General features: G+C 46.9%; 1 protein-coding gene across 50 annotated transcripts in view; it reads left to right on the top strand.

Moving 5' to 3' along the window:
* Window positions 1-24077, top strand: part of CLASP2 (cytoplasmic linker associated protein 2) — a 1425897-nt gene that overhangs the window by 863522 nt on the left and 538298 nt on the right. For 39 of the 50 annotated variants that reach the window (XM_069214696.1, XM_069214639.1, XM_069214533.1 and 36 more), the window contains one exon: window positions 800-817. The exons of the other annotated variants lie outside the window; for them this stretch is intronic. In XM_069214696.1, coding sequence (XP_069070797.1) covers window positions 800-817 — 18 coding nt within the window. The remainder of the gene's footprint in view (window positions 1-799; window positions 818-24077) is intronic. 50 annotated transcript variants of the gene reach the window in all.

The following is a 24077-nucleotide window of genomic DNA, read 5'->3' as shown; positions in this document are numbered from 1 at the left end:
AGCACAAAATATGTGCCTGTGAACCTTAGTGCTTTTGGGTCATAAATTCCTACATGCTTTTTAAACACGAGTTAGCTTTTAACTGCAATGTTGTCCTCCATCGAACTCTTCACCTTATGTTGGTCAGCATTGGATTTGGGCCTGCAATTTTTCTTTTATTTCATATATTGTGATTTCTGTCAGTGTCTGTTGTTGCGCTATATTTTCACGTACATAGCCTACATTTCCTGTAGCATGACCCTTTTGTGTTTTGAGTCAGATGTATCTACAGCCGCACATGCTAAGACCGGAGAATGTTACTTACTCTATAAGTATGTGTCAATAGCTTGTAATGCTGTAGATTCACATGCCCCACTCTCCTCAATCCTTCATTTGTTGCAAAATTCTTCTGTGATTACCTTTCACCACTGTATTTGTACTGACATCTGTCTTACATCATTAGTGTTGATCCCTACCTCTGTGCATGTCTGCCTCCCTGTCGAGTGTACATTTGTGTCTCTTTACTTGAGTACCACATAATTGCTGAAACCCGAACTATAATGCTTTTGGAGTATGAAATAACCATCATATTCGTTTTTGCTAGAACTCCAACATTTCATATAGTTATTGAACTGCATTATTCTAGTTATCATTCATAATTAGACAAAGAACATTTGTATTTTCCCAAATAATTATTTAAATCCTACATTGCTACTTTAGTGGTAGTTTATCCCCGTGTTTTCACATGAGAATAATTTGAACGGAAGAAAGTCTTGGGTGTAAGGTCATTATGTATTTCATTATTTTTTTTCTTATTTAGGAACAGCTTCGGAAGACGGTAAGAATATCTTTCGATGAAGTATAACATACCTTCATAGTATAGTCCTGTTGGAATTCTGCATTACTGCTGGTTTCAGATATTGTCTACACATTTCTCTTGCACACGTTTGTTGCATTGTGCTGAATGGCAGCCTCGATTTTGCCAAGTATTAGAATTTTATGCTAAAAGATGTTAAATTACAATCTTGTGCCGAAAATTACATTATTGTGCACAGAATTTGATTACTGTAGTTAAAATCCCTGCTGCATCCTCTTTAAAGGCTTACAGAATTATTTCGGTATTGTGTGCAGAACGCCTACAGGAGTAGCCTCAATCTTTTCTTTAGAGCTACCTTCTAAAGTAGAATCATGTCATATTCTGGTGTTTTATGTTTGTCTAATACATTTGTCTCTCATTCTTTACTGTGCTCTTATAAATGAATATTGCTTTGTTGGCAACTTAAATGTAAACTTTCTGATTGTTATTCTAAGTTATGTTGTTGCATCAAGCACTGCTGGTTAACATTACTGTGTTTTCCTTCCCTTACTGAAATTAAACTGTGTTAACACTTTGAAAAAGTTTGTTTTATTAGCTAGATACCGAATGTTTTATAAAGGCAATGCATTAGGATGGCAACCAGACAAAGGAAAGAAATACTGTTAGGTTCTTAATATACTACCAGATATGGCTTATAATAGAAAAGTAGTGATACTTGTCTGACATTGGCTATTGTTTTCAGAAAGCTATTACCTTTTCTCTGTTCAACTCAGTTTTTCTATGTTAATCCTGCAGTGCCAAACAATTTTTCATAAACTTAAAATAGCAGTTTTTGCATGGTGCCTTCTCACAAACTCCAGTAGCCACCCAGTCCCATGGTACTGGTCCCCAAGCAAATTGTTTGAATATGTTAAGTGATGTGGAGTTGCTGATTTGCTGGACATTTATTGAAGGCTTCATGACCTGGTGTCAGGAGCAGTTGGAACCAAGCAAGCTCAGCATCTGCGACTGAAACCTCACTGTCTAGTCCAGCGCGTGAAATTTTGCACAACTGTAACTCTAAGCCCCCTAAACCACTTACACCACCTCACAATTAACTGACATCAACCTAACACTGACAACTCCCACCACATTCAAATACTAGGAGAAGACCATGCTCCTGAGTTTTTTATTGATCTCTACCAGCTGGACAGCAAATGCATCTTTGTAAATTCTTGTTGCATCAATAGGCATTGAGCCTTCAAACAGAAGAAAGACACCAGGACCTGTTGCCAACTACAAATAGTGGGCTGTCTGTGATGCTGTTGAAAAAAGCTCCACTGCCTTTATGGGTTAACTACTTCCCAGGATGCAAAATCACCCTGACAAAGAGAGTAGTTAAGAGAAAGGGCGGTGTAACCCTTCCACATGCCAGTAACATGAGGAACTACTTATTCCTTGTTTTTATTCACAGCTGTCCACGTATACATGAATTTTAGTAATTCTCTTATTGCAGCAGTTGTCTCTTGACCTTCAGGAAACAACCACAATTTCACATAAGAACTCCTTAAACATATGTTTCACTTATCATTCAAGACGTACAAAATTGAGATCATGTGCAGCTTCAACTTAAGAGCCAATAGACCTTACATAAAATGGGCAACATACCTCACCAAGAACATGCATGAAAGAAGTGAGCTTACAGCAGAAAGCCGAAATCATATAGCTGGGTTAATGCTTGACCCTATTTTCATGTGCAGCCTAGGTGACTCTAATACAGTGGTACATTTGCAGACATGCTCACACCATTTATTATCTCCACTAACTTAACAAACCTTCTTTGTACAACCATTGCTTGCAGCCTTAGCCACATCCCCAAGCCTTTAAAGACACTTAAAAATATCCTTTTGCTGGTTTGTGAGTTGACATACACTGCAGCAAAACCTCTACAAGCTGTCACTTCTAACTCTTCATCCCTAGTGACCAACCCATACTTTAACATTTCAGCTACTCTGCTTATGCTATTATCAAATGTTGTAAATCTTAGCAAAGCATTAAAGAAATTAATGGGTCATTCAACTCAGACCTTGCTAAATTTCGTCAGCCTAAATTTAGAAAACCAGTAACTTGAAACTAAATCTGAATAGGATAAAACTAATGCAAGACATACATAAATATAAAAAATAAAATGCTATCTATGGGCAATCAGAAAAGCCAAAATGGCATGTCTTGCAAAACCTATTGCTAAGACACAGCAAATTAAACATATGTATGAAATGTCTATACACATCTCAAAACTGCAAAATCCTACCACAGTTGAACAAAGCCTTAGTATCATCCGCTTTCCTATTTATCCACCTTGCTGACTTTAATGCTTCTCCAGTATTGGCTCTTTCATAGATTAACATGCTTGAATTACTCCCCATCTAGAAAGCGGGTGTCCCACGGTGCCAGAGAAAGCAGTAGAGAAAAAACATACATAGAAGTTAATGTTAAATGATGTTTGATGGCATGTGTAGCTGCAGATACACATGCTGTGCACTGTTCCTGCCATCTAGTGTTGGGCTCGGAGTGTTACGAGTTGTTTTTCTTCGAAGAAGTCTTTTCGAGTCACGGACCGTGTGACTCCTCCCTTTCGGCTCCATTGTGCATGGGTGTCGACTCCATCTTAGATTGTTTTCTTTGTGCCATCGGGTTCGGATGTGTTCCTCTTCGCTCCGTATTTCGAATCGGGAAACTTAGAAAAGAATTGAAAATTGGTCGGTATTGTTTACGTTCGGTACCGGTTTAGTTTTATCATATCGGCACAGACATCAAGACCGATCCGGCGGCCCTTCGGGGCTTCCGATCTTCACCAAGGCCTGGTCGGCCCGACCACACCCGTCGTCAAACACTAATGGACCGGAACCCTCCCATTTCTGTCCTAAGTGTCACGCCAAGTATCCTTATACAGACCAGCACCGGGTCTGTAACCTGTGTTTGTTGCCCGAACACAGCGAGGATACTTGTGAAGCTTGCCGACCGTTTTGATCCAAGAAGTCCTTAAGAGATCGATGCGCAAGACGACTACAGATGGCGTCGAAGCCGAAACAACAGCTCGACGTCGAAGAAGAAGAGATGAGAATTTCCATCCAAGAATCGGACTCGGATGAATCCGACGGTGATCGACCTTCGACAGCGCGGCAAACAGTGAGCACACCTGCCCCGTCCCACACCCAGGGTCACACCAAAAGACTAAAGGCCACGGGGACGCCACTGCCAGAAGGCCATGGCTCAACCCACAGAAAAGAAGATGACCAAGTAACATTGGCACCAAAAAAGGCCAAAGATTTGCCGAAGATTTCCAACTCCGGGCGAGAATCCGGCTCCGAAAAAAGTTGGCATCGAGTCGGGCAAGCCTCGAAAGAGCTTATCGGAACCGAAAAAGACAATTTCAATGGGAATTTCGGTACTGAAAAAACAGGCTTCGGAGCAGAAACGTTCTTCCTACACTGAAGAGCAAGGGCTTTCTCTGCAGCTCAAAGAAAGGCACAGATTTGAGCAGGAACTGGATTTATAAGAACATGACCAAACACAGCAAAGGTTACAAATCCAGAAGGACACAGGGAAGATACAAACCATCCCTCCACTCAAATCAAAAAGGAAACTGGCTTTTCAAGAGACTTGAGATGCAACCAAAAGCCAAAGTGGTTAGAGAAAAGTCACCTCCACCGCATTTCTCACCACAAACATCCCCACTACAATCACCACAATTGTCACCAGTGGGTACACCAATGGCGCAGTCACCCACACATACTGGGGATGACTCAAGATGATGCGGATCCCTGGGATCTATACGACCCACCTATATTGGACAACAGTCCAGAGTGTTATCCAACCAAGCCTTCACCACCAGAGGGACAGTACAGCATACACGCAGGTACTGGCCAGAGCAGCTACGTTCCACAACATAACAATGCACTCGGAACTGGTGGAGGATGACTTCCTGTTCAACACTCTGGCATCCACGCATGCAATTCAATTCATAAAGCTTTATTCGGCACATATAAATGACCATGAAAGCATGAACAAAGAAGAAAAAAAGAAAGACAACAGTACATATTTACAAAGACATTGCAATTAAAACTTACAGTTATTAATTATAGTTAATTGCTCATTGAGTAATACATATGGTCATTCATAAATATATAAAATGAATAATAAAATACATTAAAAACTCATACTTTTCCTGGAATTGATGCACTGATTTAAAAAGGTGGCAGTATAAAAACAAATATCTGCCGATTGCAGATTAAAAATTAAAGCCATGGCATGTTTAACTGTACGTGTTCCGTATTTAACAAACAGAGGTTTCAAAAATACTATACGAAAACATGTATACAGTTTACAGAACAGCAGAAGGTGCACAGTGCTCTGTGTAGATACATTATCGCACCTACATGGCCCAATCGGGTGTTTCTTAATGTTTGGATGGGCTACTAAACAGTGTGCCATCCCAAATCTTAGTCTGGTTAGCACAAATTTATGTGAATTCCTAGTCACCATAGTTGGGTAAGATGGAAAACCCTCCATTAGATTGTATCTATTATAAAAAATGACGGAGGACAATGATCCGGCTATGGTTGCTCGTTTCCTTTCTGCATAAGTTAGAAATATACTTTTCATTTCTGATTTGGAGATCGTGGTTGCTGCACTAGGATTATTTAAAATATTCAGATTAAAAATGTCTGAAAAACATACAACATATTTAACCCAGGGAATATCTCGATATTTATCCAAACGTAAGCAATCCTCAACAATAGTTCTGTTAAGTAGCTTCTCATCGCCAAGCCAAAAAGACCGCCAGATCATCAATTGTCTAAGTGATATCAGATCAGTTAAATAATTAATGGCTAATTCGCGATGGCTTAATTCAGTTGAGGCAGAGATGGGCAAAAACAGGAGCTTTTTTAAAAACATATTTTCCTCCAACTGTAAGTTGTAGGTACAGCTATAACCCCATACTCCTGCCCCATACAGAGCAATAGTCACACATCTAGCTTGGTAAATCTTGAGCATATCCCTGGTTCGACGATCCCCAACTTTTGCAGCAAATCTATAAATACCATAAGCATTTTTTGCCATTTTATTCCGGATGTTATTAAATTCATTGTTCCATTTCCTGTCGTTAGAGAAGGTAATACCTAGGTAACAAAATTTATCCACCTGTTGCACCTTTTCGCCATCTATAAAAAAGGCATTTGACGTTTTGGCTTTAGCTCCGCAGGTCATGGTATGCGTTTTTCCCTTATTAATTACTAGTTTTCTATCTTTAATAAAGGAGGAAAAACTATCCATTAGTCGTTGTAATCCGACAGGTGTTCGAGAGAGTAAAACAGCGTCGTCGGCATATAGTAACACCGGCACCGGGACACCGTTGATCTGAGGAGCATCAGCATTAACCTTTTTTAAAATATCATCAATTCCATTAATAAATAAAATAAATAAAAGAGGTGCCAAAACACAACCCTGTCTAATTCCTCGTGTAACACAGATTTTTGGAGTACATTCTCCTCTGGTTCCAAAACGTACGTTGGTTTTAAATTTCTCGTATAACCTAGCGAGGAAAAAGATTATGCCTTCTGGGGCTCCTAAATTTAACAGAGTTGGCCATAAAATGGAATGATCTACCATATCGAATGCGCTGCTCAGGTCAGCAAAACAAAGATACAGGGAACCGGGTTTCGCTTCAGTATACTTCCCGATCAGTAGATCAAGATTGATGCACTGGTCGAGCGTACCCCGTCCCTTCCTAAAACCATACTGGCTATCAGCCAGTATGCTATCCTGCTCAGCCCATTCCTCTAATCTTACTAACATCACTCTACTCATAACCTTGACTGAAGAGTCAAGGAGAGAGATCGGGCGGTAATTCTTAGCGTCAGATCTACTTCCCTTTTTATGAATTGGCACAATGATTGATTCACCCCAAGTTACAGGGGCCTCGGCACACACGGCAACATTAAAAACAATGGTTAAAAGGGGGCCCAAGACATCTGGCGCAGCTTTATAAACGTCTATAGGTACCCCGTCCGGGCCCTGAGCTTTCCCTCCTTTGCTAGCCCGTATACCATATTTGACCTCACTAACGGATATATCCAAAGGCAGAGTAGGCCACTTATTGGGACTAGGATCATTGACTTTATCAGAGTCAAAAATGCTGGAGAAATGTGCAATCCAACCCTCGCTAGAAACATTAGAAGTCAACTGTGGTGTTTTTTCATCCCTTAGAAAAGGCGAGTTGACCGTGGCCCAAAATAATGTACAATTTGATAATTCAGCAGCTTGGTTGAGGGAATCCCAAGCCTGTTGCTGCAGTTCACCCTTCCTCTGTTTGAGCGCACATTTATATTCCATTCTTAATTTATTTACCAGTTTTTTGTCCCTGGGCCTCGCTGCTAAAGCCTGCTTGAGGCCAGTTAGTGCGGAAGTGCAAAGGTGATTAAACCATCTCGGTCCGTTCCTACTTTGCCTACTATTGCGGCTGGTAAACTTGGCATCAATAGCTTTATTAATTTGGTTAAAACAATATAAAACCCTCTCAGAGTCAGAACTATTTTTTAAAATAGAAGCAATGTCCAGCAGGCTCTCATTAATTATGGAGCTAGTTAAATCATCGGCTCTTTCACCAATCCATCTTAGCCTTACACCGTTAGTCCTATGTGGTTCTACATTAGAAATAATAATTCCCACATCCACCGAACTACCGGCCCAAAGGGTAGTGTCCAGAATAATACGGTTGTGGTCACTTAGGGTAGTTACTTCAATTCTTGGTGGATCACAGTAAGAACTAATATTAGAAGATGTGATCACATGGTCAATGACCGAGCTGGTGTGCCAATTTTTAAAAGTGGGAATGGGTAAACCATTAACATCTTTACAGCACTCCACTATTTCCAGGTCATAGCAGCCCATGAACTTATGCAGTGCTTCCCCATAACTGTTATGTCCAAAATGCGGGACATCCCAGCCGGCATTGTTAGTAACCCCACAAACCCTTTGTGTAGACAAATCGCACAAAGTAGTATTGAAGTCCCCTACCCAGATGAAGTCAAATACAACATTCTGTTCCAGACATAGATTTTCGACAGCGCCGGTTAAGTCTGTTACTACTTTGACCCGGGTAACATAAAAAATGTTATTATTATAGTTAATCAGTAAAACATTATGGTCTTTGTCATCCACAAGCCAGAGGATCTGCACAAGGTCCCCTACAGGTATATACTTTTTAACCACAATAGGACGACAGATCGTTACAAGTATAAGGAGACCGCCTTTCGCTCTACCTATACCACCTCCCAACGCCGGTAAATTGTAAGAAACGAATCCCTCATAGTTAACTTCATCTTTACACCATGTTTCTTGAAGACATAAAATGTCATGGGCATTAACAAACGTTAACCATCCCGGATCCCTCTCCTTCGATTTCAGCCCTGCCACATTCCAACAAACAATAGTAATAGTATCCTTACCCCTAACACAATTACTATCAGGCACCATACCATTGTTTCGTCCCCAATTCGCATTCTGTTTTGAATTGCTTATGTCCCCACAATCGGGCGGTGCCCTTATATCCACCGCCAATTCAATTTCTGTGTTGTTGGGCATCTCTTGGGCCATGGTATTGTCTATACTGATATCCACACTGGGAATAATAATCACCTGGGGTAAAAACTGCCCTCCCTCATTAAGTCAATCATTTGCATCCAGAGAACTTAGGGGTTGAAACCGGTTTTGCATGGAAATATCAGGGTATAGCCTGTGTGTGGCAGGGCATAATCTACTTCCTCTACTCCCATAAGGGGCATTATTATGATGGCTCCACGCATGCATCCTACCAAAGTTTACCAATGTTACCGGGCATGCTTAAACACGCGCAACAGGTCTTCCAAGACCCTGTAAAAGGGAGAGCCATCACGCCAAGGGTCGAAAAGAAATATAAACCGCCCCCGTCATACCCAGTGTTTATTACTCAACAGCTCCCTCCGGACTCAGTGGTTGTGGGGGCTGCTAAAAAAAAGGGCAAATTCACAATCGTCAGGGGATGCGCCACCCCCTGATAAGGAGAGTCGAAAATTTGACGTGGCGGGGAAAAGAGTGGCATCGCAAGCAGCCAATCAGTGGTGAATTGCCAATTCAAAGGCCCTACTTGCCCGCTACGAGAGGGTGCACTGGGACAAAATGCAAGACATCATCCAACATTTGCCCAAAGGACACCAAAAACGTGCCCAACAAGTGGTCAAAGAAGGACAGGCCATATCAAATAACCAAATCTGGCCTGCCCTAGACTCTGCTGATACAGCAGCACGGACTGTCGACACAGCAGTAAGTATCCGAAGGCATGCATGACTACGAAGTTCTGGATTTAAGCCAGAAATACAACAGGCGGTATTGAATATGCCGTTTAATCAACATCCGCTATTTGGGCCGGAAGTGGATATTGCAATCGAGAAAATGAAAAAAGACACGGACACGGCCAAAGCCATGGGCGCGCTCTACTCCTCACAATACAGAATAACATTTTGGAAACCACAGTTTAGTGGGGGGTTTAGACAACAGCCATCAGAACCATCCACCTCCCAAACAAAACCCACCTACCAATCTCAGTACCAGAGAGGGGGGTTTCGTGGTTCCTACAGAGGACAATTCCCAAGAGGAAGAGGGAAATTCCAGCCCTCCAAGCCAAGCCCTAGCAAACAGTGACTTCAATGTCACACTTCCCCAACACTTATCACCGGTGAGGGGGGAGGCTAACCAAATACAAACACAATTGGACACATATCAATTATCCAACATGGTTATTGCATAGAATTCAAACATTCCCTCCAGATGTTCCACCAAAACCGCACAAATTGTCTCCACAAAACTTCGACCTATTACAAATAGAGGTCCAAGCACTGCTACAAAAACAAACCATAGAGCTAGTACCCTATCACCAGAAAGGGACAGGCGTTTACTCCCTGTATTTCCTTATCCCAAAAAAAGACAAAACGTTAAGGCCTATCTTAGATCTCAGAACTCTGAATCTCTTCATCAAATCAGATCATTTCCACATGGTAACACTTCAGGACGTAGTTCCCTTACTAAAACAAGGGGAATACATGACAACACTGGATCTCAAGGATGCGTATTTTCACATACCCATCCATCCATCTCACAGGAAATACCTCAGGTTTGTAATACAAGGCAAACATTACCAATTCAAAGTGTTGCCGTTCGGAATAACAACAGCCCCCAGGGTATTTACAAAATGCCTAGCTGTAGTAGCAGCTCATATAAGAAGACATCACATGCATGTATTCCCATATCTGGACGTTTGGCTAATATAAGCCAACACTCAATCAATCAATCAATCAAAGGCATTTGTATAGCGCACTGCTCACCCGGAGGGTCTCAAGGCGCTGGGGGGGGGGGGGGAAACGCTACTGCTCGAACAGCCAGGTCTTGAGTTGCTTCCTGAAGGCGAGATGGTCTTGCGTTGTCCGGAGGTGGATGGGGAGGGAGTTCCATGTCTTGGCTGCCAGGTAGGAGAAGGATCTTCCTCCGGCGGTGGCTCTGCGGATGCGGGGGACGGTGGCGAGAGCGAGGCTGGCGGAGCGGAGCTGGCGGGTGGGCTTGTGGAAGGTCAGGCGGCTGTTGAGGAACTTGGGGCCCAGGTCGTGGAGGGCCTTGTGTGCGTGGGTGAGGAGTCGGAACGTGATTCTTTTGTTGACGGGGAGCCAGTGCAGGTCTCTCAGGTGTTCGGAGATGTGGCTGTGTCGGGGGATGTCCAGGATGAGTCGTGCTGAGGCGTTCTGGATCCGTTGGAGTTTCTTCTGGAGTTTGGCGGCGGTGCCGGCGTAGAGGGCGTTCCCGTAGTCCAGCCGACTGGTGACGAGGGCCTGGGTGACCGTCTTCCTGGTCTCGGTGGGGATCCACCGGAAGATCTTTCGAAGCATGCGCAGGGTGTTGAAGCATGAAGATGAGACGGCGTTGACTTGTCTGGTCATCGAGAGGGAGGAGTCCAGGATGAAGCCTAGGTTGCGAGCGTGGTCCGTTGGCTTGGGGGTGGCTCCCAGGGCGGGGGGCCACCAGGAGTCGTCCCAGGCGGATGGTGATGATCCCAGGATGAGGACCTCCGTCTTGTCTGAGTTCAGTTTCAGGCGGCTGTTCTTCATCCATTCGGCGACGTCTTTCATCCCTTCGTGTAGGCTGGCTCTGGCGGCGTCCGGGTCGCTGGTGAGGGAGAGGATCAGCTGGGTGTCGTCGGCGTAGGTGATGATCTTGAGGTTGTGTTGACGTGCGATGGTTGCGAGGGGGCTCATATAGATGTTGAAGAGGGTGGGGCTGAGCGATGACCCTTGTGGAACTCCGCAGATGACTTCGGTGGCCGCTGACCGGAACGGGGGGAGGCGGACTCTCTGGGTTCTTCCGGCGAGGAATGAGGCGATCCACTCCAGGGCCTTCCCCTGGATGCCGGTGTTGTTCAGGCGCTGTACCAGGGTGCGGTGGCAGACAGTGTCGAACGCTGCGGAGAGGTCCAGGAGGATGAGGGCCGCAGTTTCCCCATTGTCCATTAGGGATCTGATGTCGTCTGTGGCTGCGATGAGGGCGGTCTCCGTGCTGTGGTTGGCTCGGAAGCCGGATTGCGAGTGGTCGAGGGATCCGTTGGTCTCGAGGAAGGCAGCTAGCTGTCTGTTGACGGTCTTCTCGATGACTTTGGCAGGAAACGGGAGGAGCGAGATGGGGCGGTAGTTCTTGAGGTCGGAGGGGTCTGCAGTTGGTTTCTTCAGCAGGGCACTGATCTCGGCGTGTTTCCAGCACTCCGGGAAGGTGGCGGTGTTGAAGGAGGCGTTGACGATGTCACGGAGGTGGGGTGCGATGATGTGGTCAGCCGTGTTGAAGATGTGGTGTGGGCAGGGGTCCGTAGGGGATCCGGAGTGGATGGTGTTCATTGTGCGTGTTGTGTCTTCGGTGCTGACTGGGGTCCAGGTGCGGAGGGTGGCGGTGGGGGGCATCGGTTCGGTGGTGGGGTTTGTGGTTGGTGGGCCGAAGCTGTTGTGAATGTTGGCGATCTTGTCGTGGAAGAAGGCTGCGAGGGAGTCGCAGAGGTCTTGCGAGGGAGTGATGTCATTGTTTCCGGCGTCGGGGTTGGAGAGCTCTTTGACGATGCTGAAGAGTTCCTTGCTGTTGTGGGTGTTGTTGTCCAGTCGTTCCTTGAAGGCTGTCTTCTTTGTGGCGCGGATCAGTTGGTGGTGTTTGCGGGTGGCGTGTTTGAGGGCCGTCATGTTGTCTGTGGTCTGGTTGGTGCGCCAGGTGTTCTCCAGGGAGCGGCAGTTCTTCTTGGAGGTGATGAGCTCGTCGGTGAACCAGGAGGCTTTCTTGCTGCTGCGTCTGCTGGGGGGGTTCTTCTTCAGTGGTGCGAGGGCGTCTGCGCAGTTGGTGATCCACTGTGTGAGGTTGTTGGCGGCTTCGTTGGGGTCCGTTGAGCTGGTGGGGGGGTTCTGGCTGAGGAAGGTGGTGAGCTGGTCGCCGGTGATCTTGTTCCAGCTCCTGCGGGGGGTTTGTTGAGGGTGGTGGTGGGTCGTCGTTTTACTGAAGCTGAAGTGGACGCAGCTGTGGTCAGTCCACTGGAGATTGGTGGAGTGGCTGAAGGTGACATATTTGCTGGATGAGAAGACTGGGTCAAGCGTGTGGCCGGCGTGGTGTGTAGGGGTGGTTACCAGTTGCTTGAGTCCGAGGTTGGCCAGGTTGTCCAGTAGAGCAGTGGTGTTGCGGTCCTTGTCGTCCTCCAGGTGGAAGTTGAGGTCCCCCAGGAGGATGTAGTCGGTGGAATTGATGGCGTGGGGGCTGACGAAGTCTGTGATGTCTTCGCTGAACTGTGTGCGTGGTCCCGGTGGTCTGTAGATGAGGGTGCCTCTGAGCGTGGTCTTGGGGTTGGTGTGTATCTGGAAGTGGAGGTGTTCGGCGGAGGTGAAGGTGTCATCAGAGTTGGTCGTGATGCGGATGGTGTTCTTGTGGATGATGGCGATGCCTCCTCCTGTCTGGTTGACGCGGTCCCTCCTGGTGATTTTGTAGCCTTCTGGGACGGCGATGGCGACGTCGGGTGCTGAGGAGGCGTTCATCCAGGTTTCTGTCAGGAAGGCGATGTCTGGTGCTGTCGAGTCGAGGAGGTTCCAGAGTTCGACGGCATGCCTGTGAACGGAGCGGGTGTTGAGCAGGATGCACCTCAGGTGTTTGTTGCTGGGGCTCGGTTTAGTAGGTGCAGTGTTGGGTCGTAGGCTGGTGAAGCGGCAGGTCAGGCAGGTGAAGGGTCCGTGGGTGCGTCTCGGGGTGGCTCGGTAGCAGGCGGTGTTTCGGCCGGCGTTGAGTGCGTGGAGGGTTCTGGCATCGTAGCTGTGCAGGGTGTGCTGGCGAGGGCGAGGACCAGGGGGTCTGGCGCTGGGCGCGGTCCAGGCGCTGACGGGCGCAGACGGGCTTACCTTTGGCGCACCTTCGGCGCTCAGTCGGAGCTCCCGCTGCGCGCGTCCGCTGCGCGGTCGCTCTGGGGGCGTCATAAGTAAGGAGCCGGGAGGGAGGAGCAGCTGGGTGGCGGGAGCGGTCCGGCGAATGGAATCACAGGGGGGCGGGGCCGCAGGGAGGCAGCGGCGGGAAATCCCAGGAGCAGCGAGCGAGCGAAGGAATCTGCAGGCAGGAGGCGGCAAAGGCAGGCAGGAGCGGCAGCAGTGAGTGGGGCGACCAAGCCCTGTGGAGGGCTGAGCGGTCACACTCTGTGGTCCCCTACGGTCCCCTTAAGTAAGGAGCCGGGAGGGAGGAGCAGCTGGGTGGCGGGAACGGTCCGGCGAATGGAATCACAGGGGGGCGGGGCCGCAGGGAGGCAGCGGCGGGAAATCCCAGGAGCAGCGAGCGAGCGAAGGAATCTGCAGGCAGGAGGCGGCAAAGGCAGGCAGGAGCGGCAGCAGTGAGTGGGGCGACCAAGCCCTGTGGAGGGCTGAGCGGTCACACTCTGTGGTCCCCTACGGTCCCCTTAAGTAAGGAGCCGGGAGGGAGGAGCAGCTGGGTGGCGGGAGCGGTCCGGCGAATGGAATCACAGGGGGGCGGGGCCGCAGGGAGGCAGCGGCGGGAAATCCCAGGAGCAGCGAGCGAGCGAAGGAATCTGCAGGCAGGAGGCGGCAAAGGCAGGCAGGAGCGGCAGCAACAATGTCACGTTCACACGCAATACGTAATAGATACTCTACACAAACTAGGGTTTTCTGTCAATTACCAAAAATCTCGTTTACAGCCATCCCAAATACAACAATATTTGGGAGCAACACACAAAAAGCAACTGCCACTCCAAGTCCACAAAGGGTGCAGTTGTTTCAAAATATAAAATCAAGCATGCAACCAAACCAACAATACACAGTCAGGTTTGTGATGAAACTATTAGGCATGATGTCCTCATGCATAGTTATTGTCCCAAACGCAAGGCTACACATGCGGCCCTTACAACAGTGCCTAGCAAAACAATGGACGCAAGCACAGCGTCAACTCCAAGATCTGGTGTTGACAGACCGGCAAACACACTCTTCACTTCAATGGTGGAACCAGGTAACTTTAAACAGAGGGCGGCCTTTCCAAGACCCAGTGCCTCACGCCATTCTCACAACAAATGCATCCATGATTGGATGGGGAGCACACCTCAACAATCACATCATACAAGGTCAGTGGGACAATCAGCAAAAACAACTCCACATAAATCACTTAGAACTGTTAGCAGTCTTTCTAGCAATAAAGGCCTTTCAAACCCTTCTAGCCCACAAACACATTATTGTCAAAACAGACGATATGACAATGTACTATCTAAACAAACGGGGGGGAACACTCGTCACAGCTTTGTCTCTTAGCACAAAAAATTTGGCATTGGGCAATTCACAACAACATTCGCCTAATAGCACAATATATACCAGGTATTCACAATCAGTTAGCCGACAATCTCAGTCGAGATCACCAACAAACTCACGAGTGGGAAATACATCCCCAGATTCTACATCATCATTTCCACCACTGGTTGACACCAAACATAGATCTGTTTGCAACAAAAGAAAACGCAAAATGCCAAAACTTTGCGTCCAGATACCCACACCCTCAGTCCAAGGGCAATGCTCTATGGATCAGCTGGTCAGGGATATTTGCTTACGCTTTTCTCCTGCTCATTCCTTATCTGGTCAACAAACTGAGTCAAAACAAACTCAAATTAATACTTATAGCACCAACTTGGGCATGCCAACCCTGGTACACAACACTGTTGGACCTATCTGTGGTACCCCACATCAAACTACCAAACAGACCAGATCTGTTAACTCAACACAACCAACAGATCAGACACCCGAATCCAGCATCGCTCAACCTAGCAATCTGGCTCCTGAAGTCTTAGAATTTGGATACCTAAACCTTGCCAAAGAGTGTATGGAGGTTATTAAGCAAGCAAGAAAACCCACAACAAAACATTGTTACGCTGACAAATGGAAAAGGTTTGTCTGCTATTGCCAGGCTAATCAAATTATGCCATTAAACGCCTCCACACAAAACATTGTTATTTACTACACTTACAAAAGTCCAATCTAGCCTTCTCTTCCATTAAAATACATCTCACTGCAATATCTGCTTATCTTCAGATTAAACATTCAAAATCACTTTTTAGAATCCCAGTTTCTAAAGCCTTTATGGAAGGACTGAAATGAATCATACCCCCAAGGACACCACCAGTACCTTCGTGGAATCTTAATATTGTATTAACACGACTCATGGGCCCACCATTTGAACCCATGCATTCTTGTCAAATACAATTTTTGACTTGGAAAGTAGCTTTTCTAATAGCTATCACTTCACTTCGAAGAGTTAGCGAAATACAGGCGTTTACGATTCAAGAACCATTTATACAAATACATAAACATAAAGTGGTTCTCAGGACAAATCCACAATTCTTACCAAAAGTCATGTCACCGTTTCATCTAAACCAAACGGTGGAACTCCCAGTCTTTTTTCCACAACCAGACTCAGTAGCAGAAAGGGCATTGCATACATTAGACATAAAAAGAGCACTAATGTATTACATTGACAGAACAAACAATTTTGTAAAACAAAACAATTGTAGCTTTCCAAAAACCACATGCAGGTAACCCTATATCCAAACAAGGCATCGCCAGATGGATAGTTAAATGCATTCAGACTTGCTACCTTAAAGCTAAAAGAGAATTACCCATTGCTCCAAGGGCACACTCCACTAGAAAGAAAGGTGCCGCAATGGCTTTTCTTGGTAATATACCAATGACAGAAATTTGTAAAGCAGCCACCTGGTCTACGCCCCATACATTTACCAAGCATTACTGTGTAGATGTGTTGGCAACACAACAAGCCACAGTAGGACAGGCTGTACTAAGAACATTATTTCAGACAACTTCAACTCCTACAGGCTAACCACCGCTTTTGGGGAGATCACTGCTTTGTAGTCTATGCACAGCATGTGTATCTGCAGCTACACATGCCATTGAACGGAAAATGTCACTTACCCAGTGTACATCTGTTCGTGGCATGTTGCGCTGCAGATTTACATGCGCCCTCCCACCTCCCCTGTAGCCATTTTAGTTGCATAAAAATTGTAAATATGTAAATAATTTTGACTTTACTACATACTATGTACATACCCATCTACTCCATTGCATGGGCACCTCTAGTATCCTTACTTTAACAACTCCTACCTCACCCTCTGCGGGGAAAACAATCTAAGATGGAATCGACGCCCATGCGCAATGGAGCCGAAAGGGAGGAGTCACTCGGTCCTGTGACTCGAAAAGACTTCTTCGAAGAAAAACAACTTGTAACACTCCGAGCCCAACACTAGATGGCAGGAACAGTGCACAGCATGTGAATCTGCAGCGCAACATGCCATGAACAGATGTACACTGGGTAAGTGACATTTTCAATTCACTTTAAAAGTCATTACCGTCATTTAATAAAACTCAAAGTCCAGCTGATCAGGCCAATGACACCCTTAACAACCTTCACCACAGAGGCTCCAGTCTGTCAAAATTTGTACCACAGGTTGCGCAGAGCTCTACTCAGTTTGCTACCCTTTCTCAACCTTCAGGAAGATTTACTTCAGGATATCAACTCTACACATATCTACAGCAATGTTCTGACTAAACATGTCAGAATCCACCAAAAAAGGATTATTTAGACCTTGTGGAACAGGTGGGAAAATGAGGGGTCATTCAGAGGACCGCATTAAAACTGCATCTACCACTTGCATTCAGATCACAAGACTAGAGACTGCAAACATTTACGTACATTTTCGCAAAAGACTCTAGAAGATCGGTAGGGCAGACTTCTGATCTAGCTGCAGAAGCTAAAATCCAAAGATGACCATTTATCTAAGGAGTATAGTGATCAATCCTCGCAGTCCATTAAATCTAGAAAAAGGGGTAGATCTCCAAACACCGAAAAAGATGTTTAAGAAAACCCATTATGATGATTCAGGCCACTCCAAAAAATCTGAGGAGCCTAAATTTAAGAAAAGATCTTCCTCTGAAAAAAATTTGTTCTCAGTCTGACTCTTCAGGCAGACAAACTCACCTGAATAAATTGTCCATATCTCTGCCGTCTATGACAAAGCCACCTAAATTGCCTTCCACTTCAAAATCAGGCTTCTTGTCAATGGGGCTGCCATCGACGACAGAGTTGATGGTGATTTCTTCTGCTACTGCAGCGACTTTTACCACAGAGTCTTTGCCAGTGATCCTTTCCATGTCTCCGATGGCATAGACGATGATCATTGCATCAAAAATAATGTCTGTGAAGAAAACATAGTTTTGTTCAGCAACTAGCCCATCAACGACAACACCACAGTCAACATCCGGACCGGCTCCATCGGCAAAGACACCGTCGACAAGCACACCGTCGGCAGCAACACCGTCAGCAGTGACGCCGTTGACAAGGACATCAACGTTGACCACACTGATGGCAGAAGAACCATCTACAATGGGCCACATTAAGGAAATAGAACCATTGACGGCAAAAAGAACAAAACCATCAATGAGACCATAATTTTTTCCTTTATCAAAGATATCAGTAAATTTGCCGGCTCGCACCTCTCTGAGCAAGGTGCCTGCCTGCACATTTAATGGACTATGATGAATCAGAGGATGAGGGCTTATTTGGCATAGTCCACAGCCCCATTGAACTTCATGTTAAGTGCAAGATGATGAAGAGGAGGAGTATTATGAACATCAATCTCGTACTCCTGAACCACCAGTGAGGTATTATGAGGAGGAGTATGTAGGTTATGGACACCAGGAGCAAGAATGGTCTGTGGAAATCCCTTTATCACTCATCAGCAATTTCCAATCTATATTAAAATAAACAATACTACAGTAAACGATTCCTGTGCTCTGTACCTGTGGCCCCCTCCTCACCAGTCCATTCTCCTCACATCTCCATGCCGTTTCCACATTCATTGCATGTTGTGACTGCACCAGTTACTCCATTACCCACACTTGGAGCGCAGCCACGACCCGAAGTAGTGCTCTGACTGCCGAGCCATGAACCCAAAGGCTTTGAGGGAGTGATTCCTAAAGCTGCTGATGGCCTGGAGGCCGGCTCCACATTGCTCCCAGTCTCGGTCAAGAGGAAGGTCCTGAGACCGCTCACAGAGCCATCACCGCTCCTCTTTGTCCCACTCCAAATCATCCGGTTGTTCAGGTAAGAAGTCGGCGAAGAAGCACAAGCGTTCTTTGACGTCACCCAGACAAGCAACAGAGGATAAGGAGCGTCCTCGCTCCAGGCCTCCACCTTTAAAGCCAGTGTCTGAATCGACTCTGTGCCTCTCCAAGTTTACGCGAGCTGGAGCCACCCCTGCCAGTTACAAGAATTTTACGAGGCCATGTGCCTCATCTCTGGGCATTCCGGCCCTGCCAGGGTGCCTTTGGGCTCTGCAGGCTCAGAAGGAGCCTCTTTGGGTTCTGCGCTAGCAGATTCGGCCTCTGCTCCAAGGGGCACCCAAGGATCCGCTTCCGGATCCTGACTGCGTCGGTTGTACCCTTGCGACTTTCCTCGACGACGGTTCCAGCGTCAATGCTCCCAATGTTGCCTGGACCTGCGGGCAACGTCAATCGCATACTCATCGCAGACTCACATGGAGCCGGAGTGGTGTCGCTCAATGCCGATTCCGACTTCAGCGGGCATTCTGGTCACTAGATCGGATATTGACCCTCATTCCTATGGGTGCAACTTTGGTGAGGGTATGAAGGGGGTCGTTGGACCCTTTAGAATTCCAGCTTGAGGACCCTATTGATTGGGCTCAGGAAATGGGCAAAGCCAGCGGTCTGGGTACCTCCCCTGAAGCTGGTATGCTTTCTCTCCCCACTGTGACTACAGAGGATGGGGCTTCTTACTCCATGGTGGTAAGGAGAGCAGCCAAGGTCTTTGACCTTGAGCTGCTTTCGGTGGCTCTCAGGAGCAACCTCCTGACTGAGGTGCGTCAGCTTGGGGCTTCCACATCAGAACCCCTTTTGCCCTTCAATAAAACCTCACAAATGTCCTGCTGGGGACCTGGTCCAAACCCAGCCTAGGGGCTCCTGTTAATAGGACAAAAGCCCACCACCATAGGCCAGCGCCTAACAACCCTGCTTTTGTGACCCAATACCCCAGCCCTGAGAGCTTGGTTATCCATGCCTCAACGTCCCATGACGCATTCCCTTCAAAGAAGCTGGACCATCTTGAGATTAAATTGTTCTCTTCCTCCAGCTTGGCACTGCGATCTTCGAACACTGCATGCCATTTGGGCTGGATACGACCGACTCTCTGGGCAGATTGGTTACTTCTATGGTGGCTTTGAGGTGCCACGTCTGGTTACGGACACCTGGCTTTTCAGGGGATATGCAATCTGCTCTGATGGACATGCCCTTTGATGGCACCCGTATCTTCGGAGACAAAGCAGGCTTGGTGCTTGAGCACTTTACGGAATCCTGGACTATGGCCTCATCCCTTGGCCTTGCTGCTGCCACTCGCCCCCTTCAGTCTGTTTTTCACCCCTTTCGTGGCTATAGAAGGGGTGCCCAACCATGTCCGTTTTCTGCCAGCCGCCGCGTATGCTGCTCAGCCTCTGAGTGGCTGGGGACGTGGGATACAGTGTTCACATCGTGCTGTGACCCTTCGGTCTAGCCAGTCCACCACCCCCCTTTGCTTCCCCACCTGGGACCAGTCAGTAGCAGGATTCGCCATCACGTCAGACAGGTGGGTTTTGCAAATAGTCCAAAGTGGCTACTCCCTTCCCTGCGATACTGCTCTTCCTGCCATGCCACCTTCCTACGGTAGGATGACGGTGGATCACCTGGCACTTCTTCATGAGGAGGTTATAGCTGTCTTGGCCAAGCGAGCCATAGCGAGGGTCCCTATGACAGAAGTAGGTCATGGTTGTTAGTCCCACTACTTTCTGGTGCCCAAAAAGAACAAGGGCCTCCGCCATATCCTCAACCTCCGGTCGCTCAGTCTCTTCCTCAGGAAGGAGAAGTTCAAAATGCTCACTCTGGTTGGGTCGTATCTGCTCTGGAGACTGGATGGTAGTGATGATCTTACAGTAAGCTTGCTTCCATATTCCCATCCTGCCTGCCTGCTGCCCACAGAGGTTACTTGCGGTTCGTGGTAGGGCACAAGCATTTTCAATTCACATTGCTCCTTGGCCTTACCACCGCCTCTTGGGTTCTCACTAAAGTGATGGCGGTGGTCGCAGCTCATCTGTACAGGTTAGGGGTTTCAGTCTTCCCCTACCTCAACAACTGGCTGTTGAAGGTGAGTTCGCCCCATGCTGTCGTCTCCTATCTTCAGACTAAGGCGAACCTCCTGCTTTCGCTTGGGTTCACTATAAACATGCTGAAGTCACAACTGACTCCCTCTCAGATGCTCACTTTCATCAGAGCTGTTCTGGACACAGTGCAGTTTCAGGCCTATCCTTGAGTCCAGGATATTCACACTTTGATACAGATGTTTCATCCTCAATCCTTGATTTTGCTGAGAATGGCTCTGGGGCTGCTGGGCCTCATGGCCTTCTGCATCCTGCTAGTGACTCATACCAGATGGCAAATGTAGGCTCTGCCCTGGGACCTGAAGTTCCAGTGAGCACAGCATACAGGGAATCTCACCAACATGGTCTAGATCTCAGAGGGGACTGCGTATGATCTGCAGTGGTGGCTTTCAAACCATGATTGGGTCAAAGGCAGATCCCTCTCCCTTCCCCAAACAGATGAGACTTTAGTGACAGATGCGACTTTAGTGACAGATGCGTCACTCTTGGGATGGGATGGCCACATGGGCGAGGCAGAGATTAGAGGCATCTGGTCTCCGGCGGAGTACGAGCCCAGGGCGATCAGACTAGTGTTAAAAGAATTCCTTTCCTCTCTCAAAGTGAAAGAGGTGGTGTTCACAGACAACATTACTTCCATATGGTACTGCAACAAACATGGTAGGGTGGGGTACTGGACCCTTTGTCAGGAGGCTGTTCGCCTCTGGACGTAGCTGGAACATCAGGACATATCCCTGCTGGTTCAACATCTGGCAGGCTCTCTGAACGTCAGAACGGACAAACTCAGCCACCGATGCCTCGTCGATCACGAATGGCATCTGCATCCGGAGGTAGCGCAAGCCTCTTTCTGCAGTGGGGAGAGCTTTGGTTAGATCTGTTTGCCTCCGCAGAGATCACGCAATGTCAGCTGTTTTGCGCATTGATTTCCCAAGGCGGCACTCCCTCTGCAGCACTTTTTGTGCCTCCTTACCGCCTACATTACTTCTGCCCAGAGTTCTCAAAAAGATAACGAATGACTGGACCCAAGTCATTCTTGTGGCTCCGGACTGGGCAAGAAGAGAATGGTATCCCGAGGTCCTGAGCATGGCCATTGATTCTCTGTTCACACTGCCCCTTTGGGAGTATCTTCTGTTGCCGCAGCAGGGGGCGGTTCTCCACCCGAACCTATCCAGCCTTCTTGCGTGGAGATTGAGAAGCAGCATTGACAACTTTTTACCTTCTGCGCGAAGTCTGCAATGTTATCTTGCCAGCCAAGTGTCCCTCCACCAAAAACGGTATACTCCTGTAGGTTCAATAAATGTATGTCATGGTGTACAGACAAGTCTGTTGACACCTTCTCAGCACATCTTTCTGAGGTTCTTTTTTTTGTCCTTTCTCTGGCCCAGCAGGGCTCTGCTCTGAGCACCCTCTAGAGTTATTTGTCTGCCATTTCAGCTTTCCTGAGATTGCCTGATCAACCCTCTTTATTTAAATCTACCATTGTTAGAAGATTTCTTAAGGGTCTTACCCATTGCTTTGCTTCGGCTCCATTCATACTGCCCCAGTTGTATTTGAACTTAGTTCTTACCTATTTAATGTGTGCTCCTTTTGGGCCACTTCACAATTGTCCACTTCGCCTGCTTACTTTGAAAACAGTCTTCCTCGTAACTAACACCTCTGCCGGCAGAGTGAGTGAGCTGCAGGCTCTTTCTTCAAAGCCACCTTTCATCTCTATTGTCCCTGACGAGGTGGTGCTTCGTACTAGGGGTTCTTTTCTGCCTAAGGTGGTCACACCCTTTCGTGTAGGTCAGAGCAATAGCTTTCACCTTGGTCTTTTTCCTTCTCAGAATTGCGAACTCGTCAGTGCTGATATGAACGGACAATACTATGAGCAAGTATAAAAAAGCAAAGGGGCACATGCTCCCCAGAGCTTCCACTACAAGTGCAAGAATTTCTGAAGTGGGCCATTCAACACCAAATTACTCTCAAAGTAGAACATATTCCCAGAGCTGCCAGTGTTCTCGCAGACAAATGGAGCAGGACAAGACACTACCTGTCACTAGTGGGAGATAGACCAACACACTCAAGACAACATCTTTGCATGAGTTCCATGAATTTGCCACACTAGATATTCCTTCAGATTGCAGAGAGATCTTAGTGAAGGCCAGGGCTACTACCACACTTGCAAGACATGCAAACTGAAATGGAAACACTTCTACTTTGGTGTCTTGAACATAGCGTTCACACTCTTTTGTCTCCATTGGAACACCTTCTCCCATATATGCTTCAATTGGCTAAATCTGGCTTGTCCCACTCTTCCATCAGAGTGCATCTAGCGACAATCTCTTGTTTCCGAAGAACAAGTGAGTGACCATCATTATGGTCTAGCCATAAAATAAAACAATTTTTCAAAGGCCTTCTCCTTTTTGGCACTTCAGTGTGGTAATTACACAAATAATGAGGGCCCGTTTGAGCCTCTTCACAACTCAGACCTAAAACATCTCACTTGGAACACCGCAACCCTTGTGGCGTTCGCCTCAGCTAGGAGTCAGCAGCTTTCAAACCTTCACAATAAAAGAGCCTTCCCTTCAATTTAAACAGGGCAGCATGGTGCTTCAGACCAACCCTAACTTTATACCTAGTCACTTCAGGTTTCCATCTGAATTAACCCATTGTGTTACCACCATTTTTTTGCCAATCGACAAACTGTAGCGGAACAATCTTTCGTACATTAGATGTCAGAAGATGTATAACATTTTATCGACACAGAACTCATCAGATACACAAAGTGGCCTATGAAAGTTTACGAAAGGGATTACCAGTTTCCCAAACAGACTATAGCACGTTGGGTTGCAGCAACTATACAGTTCTGTCATAACCAAGCTGGGAAGCCATTGACAAGCAAAGTTAAAGCTCATTCGACTAGAGCTGTCTCTACCTCCACAGCCCTGGTGTACTTATTGAAAAAATATGCCATGCAGCTACTTGGTCGAATAGACACACCTTCACTCAGCACTATTTTCTGGATTCGGCAGACAAGAATGATGCGACAGTGGGAAAGGTAGTGTGGTGCCATCTGTTTCAATAAGGTGAGCCATCTTTTTATATATATATATATATATGTTCGATGGCATGTGTAGCTGCAGATACACATGCTGTGCACATCCCGCCATCTGGTGTTGGGCTCGGAGTGTTACAAGTTGTTTTTCTTCGAAGAAGTCTTTTCGAGTCACGAGACCGAGGGACTCCTCCCATTTCGACTCCATTGCGCATGGGCGTCGACTCCATCTTAGAATGTTTTTTTTCCGCCATCGGGTTCGGACGTGTTCCTTTTCGCTCCGTGTTTCGGGTCGGAAAGTTAGTTAGAATCTCAGAAAAACCGTCGGTATTGTTTGCGTTCGGTATCGGGTTAGTTACAACAGATCGACACCGAATTTTGAAGAGCTCCGGTGGCCCTTTGGGGTTTTT

This window comes from Pleurodeles waltl, chromosome 2_1 (assembly GCF_031143425.1).
Source record: "Pleurodeles waltl isolate 20211129_DDA chromosome 2_1, aPleWal1.hap1.20221129, whole genome shotgun sequence".
Classification (NCBI taxonomy): domain Eukaryota; kingdom Metazoa; phylum Chordata; class Amphibia; order Caudata; family Salamandridae; genus Pleurodeles; species Pleurodeles waltl.
Note: the sequence above shows the minus strand (reverse complement) of the source record. Positions and strands in the feature narration are given on the sequence as shown.